Source organism: Dendroctonus ponderosae, unplaced genomic scaffold (genome assembly GCF_020466585.1).
Source record: "Dendroctonus ponderosae isolate FM_Combo_2020 unplaced genomic scaffold, Dpon_F_20191213v2 Dpon_F_20191213_1, whole genome shotgun sequence".
Lineage (NCBI taxonomy): Eukaryota > Metazoa > Arthropoda > Insecta > Coleoptera > Curculionidae > Dendroctonus > Dendroctonus ponderosae.
The window spans coordinates 48955434-48966071 of record NW_026017110.1 but is presented as its reverse complement, the minus strand read 5'-3'; the positions used below and the strand labels follow the sequence as shown (position 1 = coordinate 48966071).

Genomic DNA, 10638 nt, shown 5'->3' with positions numbered 1-10638 from the left:
GTCAAATACTTTATTGAGCTGGATATCGAACCGGAAAAGCGGGAAACTCAGAATAATGCATATTTGTGCATGAATAGTGGTAATGATAGCGATGAGGGTGAACAATATCAAGAGTGTATGAATACAGCGATAAATGATGAGGATTTGATGATTCAGACGCGGAGAGGAAAATTATCGAGAAAACAACAATCATGACTTCGGGAAGGATTTCCAAGCCACCTCCGGGTCTGAATCAATTTGTTTAAAATAGCTAACGTAGGGTAAAGTAAAATTAAGTAGAGTTCAGAGTTATATATTAGTATTAGGTGTAGGAAGGGGGATGTAAGGAAGTATATAGATGTGGATGGATGGTGTCGACCATAGATGAAGACAAGTGTCGACGTCAAAGGGCCGAGGACGGAACGAGTGGCTCATCGCAGTATGGCGCGGGGGTTGATGAATCAGGGCTGCGTTTCGTCCCGGGCCTACCTATTGGACTCGTCAGTAAGGCTTAGGTAGGCCCTGCCTTAGACGCCGGATACAATGTGTATAGGTTGCAAGCATGATACAATGAATACAAGGTAGGGTATTAATCGGTCGAAAACTCGATTTTCGTGTGCACAGACGTCACTGGTTAGCACTATAACAGATTTTCATTGAATTTAAAACGCAATAGTTCAAAAGTGGAAAGTTATATGATAATATGGTTTGCAGTGTTGTATAGCTCAATGCTTTCAAAATCGCGTTTGGGACCTGATTTGGGCTTATTGCGAAGAAAAACACTAAAAAAGTATTTACAAAATCTCTGATTTTCAGCGTTTTAGCTTGCTGTGTTGTCACTGTCATTCGTAAAATCGGGTAGAGCCAAATGAAACAATGAATTCATTGTATCATTCAATGAATTATTGAATCATGGGGTGAATGCGTTTGGGCGTGTTTTGGGAATCTTGTAGACAAACAACTGAGCATTTTGCGTTTAGTAGTTGGAAAGTTTACTGTAGAACGTGTGCAAGCTATGGGAGAATGCTTGTCGTGCGGATACGAATATGCTCTCAGCATTTCAAAAATAATGATTATGACAGGAATTTGCAATTTGAACTTTTGGGGTACTTGCCAAACGGGCGGCTCATCGCCTGTCAGGGATCCATCATTTGGATTCAACGACACTAACACAAACTAACCTAAAATTTTCAATTTTGTTTTGTTTATAGACGGGTTGTTTACATACGCCTAGCGTTTATGGCTAGTATATACGTTTTTATTGGTTTTCCCTACGCCATTACATATCCTTATTCATTGAATAAACGGGGCAAGCGAAGGAGTACCTCAGCGATGAGCGAAAGGGATTTACTAAGTAATCAGCCAGGCTGGAGGCTTATACAGCCCAAAGCTCTAGCATACCAACTCTAGGCAGATAGCATTTGCTAAACCTCACTCATTACAAAAACGAACAATATTTTCAATTCAAACAGTATTTGAATCGTGTTAAAATTATACATTTATGTTTGAATTGCAATGTGTGCGAGTGTTTTTGAGCGGTCGCAATCTTCAACGGACGATATCTTCCTTATTATCGACCCACAACTTTAATGTTTGCTATTGTTTAAAAACTTGTTACCGGCTTATATAAAAGCAGGACTTGCAAGACCAAGACTATGTATGCATGAACAAGATCAAAACCAAGACTTGCTCTTTTAATCAAGAGAAAGTCTTGGTCTTGCTTTGCTCATCACTAATTAGTTTGAACATTTTAGAAAGTTTTTCATAATTTAACAAGAAGCAAATATGTAAGTGTAGTGTTTGTGTTGTTACACGTTATCAATCGCGAAAGGCATTAAACAATCCCTGCTTATCCAATAAACTTCATAAGGATATATAATGGCGTACGCAGGACTTCATTGTCTCCTTGTTTCAGTAACTTTCCAAAGGGAAAACTAATAAAAACGTATATACTAGCCATAAACGCTAGGCGTATGTAAACAACCCGTCCATAAACAAAACAAAATTGAAAATTTTAGGTTAACCACGTTGAATCCAAATGATGGATCCATGACAGGCGTTACTACGATGAGCCACTCGTCTTGCCAAAAGCAAACGCTCTACTTGGTGCACATCTGGCAACTATGCTAGCCTACAAAAAAATATTTTGTTACTTTTCATTTTCAAGTTTAAAACCTGTTGCAAAGTATTTTGTAATTATAAAGAAGATTTATTAAAAAATAATAAAATCTGACAGACTAAATAAGCGATATTTAATCGTATTAAGCAGACAGAGAAAATCACGAAACGCAGTGATTTCCACTGACGTCACGCAAATCGACGCAAGATCCTACCTATCATGATTGGCACCACTGTTTTTGTAGAGTCTTCAGTCTATTGCTGCGAAACGTCAAATTACGCGTGCTCATGACAGTTGACACTTGTTTATCTATTATCCATTTATGTAACTTCAAACAATACTTACACACTTTTCGATCTGTTTCTATTTCTTTAAAATCTTGCAAAAGTTGATTAGAACGAAACAAAAGCAAATCACAATCACCAAATTACTAGTTAACGTGTTGTTATAATTTTAGCCACCAGGGCGGTTGAACTAGCGAATTGTCAAGAATAGCCAGTTTTTCAAAAATCTCAGTTAACTCTCTGCTACTCGTCTTTATCTATGCTGCTAACCTGAAGGGTCACTATAATTTACAACGTTTTCCTAGTGAGTCATAGTCATATTTCTCTCCCTAGGTCAATAATGAAAGATGTGTTTTTCTTACCAATGTTAGTTTACCACTTTACGATTTACTCATTTTATGCTTACCCCAGAAGTTTTCCATAGAAATTTTATCTTTTCTATTTCTAGTCCCGATTCGACTCCATCAAAACAAGGTTAGGTTAAGTCGTTAAGTCTCCCGATTTCTTTACCTTCTGGTGGATGCACAAGAAACGAAGGTTTATTGACAACCGAAGGAACAACGATACTAATTTATTGATAAATCTTAATATTACGAAGGTTGAAAGTACTGTCGATGAGGATGCTGACTTTGTGAGGGCGGCAGGCCGTTGCCGAAGTAGGGCGGTGGGGGCCCCACTGCGGGAAAAGGCGGCGGATGGTTGACGTAGGGCGGAAAAACGTTGGGTGGCGGGCCAGCGATGTGAGGGGGCGCGGGCGGCGGCGTATTGACAGGCGGTGCTGGAAACGACACTGGGGCATACGAAGCCAGTGGGGGCGGTGCGTGCGTGAAGGTCTGGTAGGGAAATTGGGGCACATCGGCAGGTGGTGGAAGCCGTGGCAGTGCAGGGACCGGCGGCTGTTCCGGCGAGATTTGCGTTCTCTCGTTGCCATTCGCGGCATTTTTTGGCGATATCGGCGCCTTTTCGCCCGACAATGGGGGGCTTTCGGGCGGCGATTTTGCGGCCGCCGGCTGCGAGTAGAGGTCTAGGACCTGATGGCAGATGTCCTCCAGGAGATCCATGGTGACGTCTTCGACAAACATGTCCCACCATCGCAGGTGCTTGGCACTGCGCCCCACCCAATCCATCACTTCAAATTTGCTAAGCTTACCCGCGAGATACATTAGCGCAACTGCAATAATCTCGGGTTCCCACTGAAGGCATAGCGTAGTGCAAAGGCTGTCGTTGACAAAGGTCCATGCCATCTGAACCATCTTCTGCAGCTTGGCCTTGTCGCCTTTCAAACATTTAGCGTACTTGAGCAGAAACTGGTAAGGATGCTCAACCTGAAGATCGAACTTGATGGTCTGGAGCAGAATCCGCTCCAGGGTCATCACCTGGAAATGCAACACTCAAGGAAACATTTACGCGAGAAAAAGGCGGCGCCCTTCCTTACTTCTTCTTTGGGATCGCACCCAAAGGTGGTGAATTTGTGGTCGGGTAGCAAGGTCCTGGCAATCTTGATGATGTCCTTGCACTTCTTGGGCGTCTCCTCTACCTTCCCGGCCAGGAACAGGCAGCAACAGGCCGTAACGTATCGTGGGAACTGTTGGAACGAGTGGAACATGTAGAAGCGATGGAAATACACCACGCCTGTTGCTGTCGTGTTGTACCCCAAGTCCATCTTCATCCCAGTGTCGATGATGAAGCGAGCACCTGCAAGAAATCGGGAGCTTGAAAACACAACTTGGGACCCCCGTTGCGGAAACGCTTACCTTCCTTTCGATATCGCATTTCGGTTTTGAAGTCCAGCCCCGCGGTGGCAGACGGCGTGTTCCGCAACTCCTTCTTATCGTAGTACCAGCCGGGCATTGTAAATACTGCACTTTGCACGCGTTGAGGCAATTATCTCCACAGATTACCACCCTCTGATGCTCTGCAGATAATTTACAAGCTTCGCCGACTTCGATCATAGATAAACACGAGTGACCACAAAACCCTATGTTCTATCCCTTATCATAGATAAAGACGAGTATCCCTTATGGGGTATGTTCTGTGCGAGTGACTTCGATGATGAGGGCGGATTATAACCGTAGTTTTTGGTGTCATCGAGACGTAACCTAGTTGAGTTTTGCGGCGGCGTTGCCAAAGTGCCCGAGAGATCGTGTTTAGCATTCCATCTCAAATTGAGGTATGTACTAGAATCCATGATTAGAATGCTGAGGGAATATTTTGCATTTATGCGCATTTGAAAGTTTTTTTTTAATTTGGTGCCGGAAATTACATTATATTGTGCCTGATTTCAAATTGTTTAGAGAAACAAAGCTGCAACACGCGGAAATTCGTTACTTTTTGACCGCAGCAGATCAATTTCGGCAGCTCATGTACTTTATATCTAGCTAATTTTCGCCTTGAGTCATCGAATTCGTAATTTGACCCACTAAATTGTGGCTTAAATCTACGGAAATAAATTTTTGCCCCATATTTTAAGAGCACTTCAAAAAGCCGAGAGCGGGACTATCATGGTGTCAATCATAAAAATTGGCGACTTTCAGAGGATAAAAAGTAGTGGAAAACGGCATTTTTTCAAAAAATCTGTAGGAGAAATGTTTGTTATGAGATTTTCTATAACGTGATGTCGGTCCTAATCGCGGAGCGACTGTCCTGGTAGAGGCTCCCGTTGTATAGAGTTTCCAAAATCAGACATAGAGTACATGAAAACCCAATTTTGCAATTCAAATTATGGAATATAGAATACCTGCTCTGCAGAATCAGAGGCGTCCTCAGTATTTTCCTTTTTATTCCTAGTCCATTTGGTTACACACACAAAGACCAAACATAAGTCGAAGCGTCGCTACTGGAACTGCAAAACACCACTTAGCTACTGTTGGCATTTTGTGCCGCTTTTTGCTTCTCAAATATTTCGAAGAGCTGCTGGGTGGCTGTCTTCGTGCCATGCAGCGGCCTCGAGAGTTCCTCGCTGGGGAAACGCGCCAAATTGAGCTGAGGATCCCTACAAGGCTCTAAGAGTGATCTCCTGCCAACTTTCCACGTTAACCAGTCCCAACCTGAACAAATAAGGCGTCCACGGCCCCTGGATGGACGGGAAATCAGTGTGCATCAGTTTCCTCAGCCGGACGCCCGAGCGGTTCGAGGACTGTGACTTGAGCAGGTTGAGCCACTTGAGGACTTCGTCATCTGTGAACTGTCTGGCGTTGACCCATTGCGTTTCGCCATTCACTGGAACAGCCCAAATTCGAAGCATTAAAAGTTTTTCGCAGCCCGAGAAGCCGGCACCTACAGTACTCCGCCTTGATGATCGGCGATTTGTGTCGGCGGGGTTTCAAGTACACAGCCACTTCCGGACTCTCCTTCACAAACTCCAGCAGTCGGGTTTCGATGAACTCCCTGCAATCGGCGAATTAGGCGAGCTTTCAGCCGCAGCACCAGCAAGCACTTACCGAACTCCGCGGCTGCTCCCATGGCTCATGCAGAACTTCAGGACAACCCGCTGCAACTGGCAAACGTATCGGCCAACTCCATTCTGGCCTGGAGTTGTTATGAAGGCCGGTTTCAGGAACAAATGGGAATTTGACATCGTTCCCTCCGGATTCTGAAATTCTGATTTTGGTTTAGGTTAGGACAGGGTGGCCAACTTTTCAAACGCATATCACAGAACATACCCCCTAGGGTCTTTATCCTGCTCGTCTTTATCTATGGGGGGATGTTTTGTGAGGCGTATTACCGTACAAGCCATTTGAAAAGATTCCTGAATTCCATAAATTCGGATTGAAGGCTGAAAACATGGCTGGTGACCAAAAAAAAATGAAAAGAGCCTTCGCACTGGCTATATTTACCGTACAATACCGTACAAAAATACCAAAATACGGTTCGGACCTACACCCATGCTACGCCCAATGAACTGTATACCATAGAGAAAGTAAAAAAAAATTACTTACTCTATGCTGTATACTAAAGTACCTGAAACGGCCCCGGCCGTTATTGAAAACCGGAGATTTTGTATCAGGGGTAATAGAGAGAGATCGCCTAATGAGACGGTAGCTTGTCTCTGTCAGACCCGTTTTGTTTTACCTGGTAAAACTGCATCAGTTTTATTTTGTAATATTTTATACGGTTTGCGTGTGTTGTAAATTCAAACAAGATAGATTTCAACAACAGTATATGTTAGCGTGCCAAGGTGTTATTATTGTTTCGTGCTAGTTTAAAAATAAGTGTGTGAAAGGACAAAATTGCGTTAGTCTGTTTTATTTGTTTCCAAAATGGTGATCTTTTGTGTTGCTTATGGATATGAGCAGCAATTAAGAAAAATCCCGTTTCATACATAAGTTTTAAAGTCGCAAAGTAAATCATTATCAGATTTTATTTCATGTTGCCTTTATTGTTGTAGTTTTCCACACAAAATATCCCGCCAAAAAAGGGGGTATGTTCTGTGGTTTTCCATTTAAACGTCCTGAAATACTAGAATTAGGGATGCAGGCACTTCGTAGGGATTATGGAAGTAGCTATGGGAGAATGCTTGTTGTCGTGCAAATACGAATATGCTCTCATCATTTCAAAAATTATGATTATGAGAGGAATTTGCAATTCGAACTTTTGGGGTACTTGCCAAAAGCAAACGCTATACTTTATTGCATATCTGGCAACTATGCTAGCCTACAAAATAAATAAATTTTTGTTACTTTTCATTTTCAAGTTTAAAACCTGCTGCAAAGCATTTTGTAATTATAAAGAAGATTTGTGAAACAATAATTAAATGTGACAAAGACTAAATAAGCTATATTTAATCACATCACAATCACATTGAGCAGACAGACGTCCACTGACGTCACGCCAATCGACGCAAGATCCTACGTTATATTCATTGTATCATTGAAATTGAACCACCGAGGGACTTCCAGTGGGCATCTGCTTATTATTATTTGCGATTTTTCCAGGATATTGCTTGAGTTTCGGCGCCAGCCAACTATAACCTTAGATTTTTGCATTCAGAGTCTTCGGTGGCCTTAACCCCATTACATGTCAATGCAAGGCATTCGTTGATATGTGAACAGTTCCCAGGTGAATTTCCATTCTGAGCCACTGTTTAGTGCTGTTTATGAGCAAATGAACTTAATTCGCAGGGCGGCGGCACGTTTGTTTCGCTTCGCCAACCATAGACCCTTGACCATGGACGCCGAAGAGAACTACCTGTATTATTCGAACGAAAAGCTACTTCGCCTGATTGCCCTGAGCAAGGACAGAGACGAGGCTATTCGGGAGTACTTGCGGACGGTCAAGTACGCCCCCATTACCGACTTCAGCAATGGTAAGTATATGCGAAACTTGCCAGAGTTTTTTCCTCACCGCAATGATCAGGCCTGGAATGGTTCAACGTGGCAGAGCCCCTGTCCTTTGCCAACCATCTAAAAGGCAAGGTCGTGGTGCTTGACTTCTTCACCTATTGCTGCATCAACTGCATGCACATCATACCTGATTTGCGTGAAATTGAAAGCAGATTTTCAGTTGAAGACGGTCTTGTTGTTGTAAGTTGGGAGGGCCCGTTTAAAGAGCGGCCGATTCAACAGCCAACTATTTCAGATAGGTGTGCACAGCGCCAAGTTTGAGAACGAAAAACTGTCTGCCAATATTCTGGCAGCGGTGCAGCGGTACAACATCGGTCACCCGGTGGTAAATGATCACAACTCCGAAATGTGGCAGAACTGCGACGTGCACTGTTGGCCCACGCTGCTCATGCTGGGGCCCCACGGCAACCCCATTGTAATGTTGACTGGTGAGGGACATAAAGACGACCTGCTCGACTACATCCGGGTCACACTGGACTTTTACCAGTGAGCAGCTGATCGCATGCAAGCAAACGATCGGTTAAACTTGGGGGGTTTCAGGAAAAAGCACCTCATTTCCAACCACACGTTGCCCCTGAAGTCGGCTTTCCATCTGTTGCCCGCACTGAAGGGGCCTCTACTATTCCCGGGGAAAATCGCCACATTTCTGGACGAGAATGACCATCAGATCCTGGCGATAGCCGACACGGGCAATAACAGGATTTTGATTGTTGGTAAGTCGATTTCTTTTGAAGCGGAGAAAGCTGGAAAAAACCACAATACCTAAACTTTTCTGCGTCTAGACAGTAGCGGGTTGATACTGAACGTGATCGGGGGCAGGAAGCTCGGCTTTGAGGACGGCAGTTTAGAGGCTGCCCAATTCAACAATCCGCAAGGGGTCACATTTCGGACTAAAAGCATTTTGTATGTGGCCGACACCGAGAATCACGCCATCAGGAAAATCGACCTGGATAAAGGGAGTGTGGTGACGGTGGCAGGTAGGGCGCGCTCTGGGTAAGATTCGCCTGCTTCATTGAGCCGAAAACTATTTCCGATCTATAGGCACTGGGCAGCAGGGCCACGACCGATTGGGGGGCAAGTCTGGCTCGGAACAGGAAATTTCCAGTCCGTGGGACGTTTGCGTGTATCGGACGCGAGATATGGACCTCACGTTCCATCCGGACGGCAAGCCGCCTATCAAGGAGGTGCTTCTTATAGCCATGGCCGGGACCCACCAGGTCTGGGCTTTGTTTTTGGACGACACCGTCTGGTGGAAATGCAAAAAATACACGAGCGGTAAGGGAAATTTTCAAGTCATCGGAAATCGCATCCCCATAGATTGGTTGATTGCAGGAACTTGCATCAACATCGCGGGGTCCGGACGAGAAGAGAACCGCAACAACAGCTACCCGCATGCTGCAGCTTTTGCACAGCCCTCAGGGTTGGCTCTGTTTGAAGTTGCGAAGGAAGTTTATGTCGCAGACAGCGAAAGCTCGAGCATTCGGCGTCTATCGTTGGCTGATGGAAAAGTCACTCCTGTAGTAGGCGGCGATCGCAATCCGAATGTGCGTTCTAGTCGCACATGAAAAGCGACTAAAGTTTAACTTAGAGGCGATTTTTTCAGAATCTGTTTGCCTTCGGCGATCGGGACGGTGTCTTGTACGAGGCCAAACTACAGCATTCATTGGGGGTGGCTGGCAGCCCGGACGGAAAGACGCTGTTTGTAGCTGATACCTACAACCACAAGCTGAAACGGGTGGACGTCACGGAAAATAAAGTGGTTACGCTGATGGTCAACAACAACCTGGACAGCACCGACTTTGCCGACTGGGCCTTTAAGGAACCAGGCGGACTATGCGTGAGTGCGGACGGCAAGAAAATTTACCTGGCCGACACCAACAACCACCAAGTGAAAGTGGTGACTTTGGGCAGGAATGGGACAATCAGTAAAGTGCAGAAACTGGAATTAAGGTATGGGTTTCCATATGTAGACAATGTAATTATCGGACGTATGATCTAACGCAAAAAAAAACTTGGACTGTGTTGAAGCTGAGCCAGTAAATTTAACCTGCAGGGCTGCCCATGTGCCCACTAATCCAACCACCAGCGACAGCCCATCCAGGAAACCGCTTCTATCGCTGCCCAAACCGTTGATTGTGAGCGAGAAGGGCGGCAAGATTCTCGCAAACTTTTCCATCTCCTTTGCCGATGGTCTGAAGCTGGCGGTGGACGCGCCCCAGAGGTGGACGACTGAGCTTCCAGCGCCCACTTTCGCCTGCGTGCCCACCAATGGCACTGCCGCCCAATCGGTGGACGTGGTGGTCAGTGTGCCTGCCCACTTGGACCCGGACCATGTGCACAGTTTGCATGTGAGCTTCAGCTTAATCACCTGCAGTGAAGATGTTTGCCTACCGCGCGCCTTCACTATCCGAGTGCCCATTGTGGTGTCGCAAAGTGGCGCCGATTGCCTGGAGACGCCGGTGCGCGTGCTGCTGGACAAGAACAACGTCCAGATTCTCTGATGTCTTATTTTTTTCGTTTGTAACATGGTGCATTATATTGTTTGATTGGACTCCATTCGTTTTTATTCAATCCCTTTATTGTTGTATCGTTACAGTGCAAATCTATGGTAACATTTACATAAAGTGCTGCGTTTCCGCGTATCGCTTATAAGATTCCTTATAGAAATAACCAGTTTCGATTTCAAAACGATATGTATCTTGCTAAGGCTACCAATCACCTAAAATATATCGGGTGGCCATTGCGGCGACCTGGCAATGCTGCATGGACTCATTCAATACTGCCTAATAACTCATTGACCAATGAATTACAACTCATTAGCGCCCCATACACGGGCAGATTATCCGTACAGTTCAGATACGTAGAGATTTGATTCGACAGATCCAGATCGGACGAATTAAATCTTTTCCTGTCC

At 44.8% G+C, this 10638-nt stretch overlaps 3 protein-coding genes across 6 annotated transcripts; 1 reads left to right on the top strand and 2 right to left on the bottom strand.

The window, feature by feature from the left end:
• Positions 1 to 2938: 2938 nt before the first annotated feature.
• On the bottom strand, positions 2939 to 5047 carry LOC109538055 (cyclin-K). The gene is made up of 3 exons (XM_019905098.2): positions 4137 to 5047; positions 3818 to 4077; positions 2939 to 3758 (listed from the first exon to the last, which is right to left on the bottom strand). The coding sequence occupies exons 1-3, from the start codon at positions 4231 to 4233 to the stop codon at positions 2973 to 2975; spliced, it is 1143 nt and encodes a 380-aa protein (XP_019760657.2). The 5' UTR covers positions 4234 to 5047; the 3' UTR covers positions 2939 to 2972.
• A 97-nt stretch (positions 5048 to 5144) lies between these two features.
• On the bottom strand, positions 5145 to 6365 carry LOC125502567 (39S ribosomal protein L43, mitochondrial-like). Of its 4 annotated transcripts, none has more exons than XM_048661107.1 (6): positions 6219 to 6359; positions 6045 to 6169; positions 5823 to 5982; positions 5663 to 5769; positions 5430 to 5601; positions 5145 to 5374 (listed from the first exon to the last, which is right to left on the bottom strand). In XM_048661107.1, the coding sequence occupies exons 3-6, from the start codon at positions 5957 to 5959 to the stop codon at positions 5239 to 5241; spliced, it is 552 nt and encodes a 183-aa protein (XP_048517064.1). In that variant the 5' UTR covers positions 5960 to 5982; positions 6045 to 6169; positions 6219 to 6359; the 3' UTR covers positions 5145 to 5238. The 4 variants fall into 4 exon arrangements, with proteins under 4 accessions (XP_048517064.1, XP_048517063.1, XP_048517062.1 ...); XM_048661106.1 differs by having other exon boundaries at positions 6045 to 6157; positions 6219 to 6306; XM_048661105.1 differs by lacking the exon at positions 6045 to 6169 and having other exon boundaries at positions 6321 to 6365.
• A 741-nt stretch (positions 6366 to 7106) lies between these two features.
• On the top strand, positions 7107 to 10275 carry LOC109532964 (NHL repeat-containing protein 2). Its single transcript, XM_019898123.2, has 10 exons — positions 7107 to 7440; positions 7503 to 7687; positions 7738 to 7904; positions 7960 to 8210; positions 8265 to 8437; positions 8507 to 8701; positions 8766 to 8999; positions 9057 to 9268; positions 9328 to 9674; positions 9778 to 10275. The coding sequence occupies exons 2-10, from the start codon at positions 7549 to 7551 to the stop codon at positions 10223 to 10225; spliced, it is 2166 nt and encodes a 721-aa protein (XP_019753682.2). The 5' UTR covers positions 7107 to 7440; positions 7503 to 7548; the 3' UTR covers positions 10226 to 10275.
• The last annotated feature ends 363 nt before the right edge of the window (positions 10276 to 10638 follow it).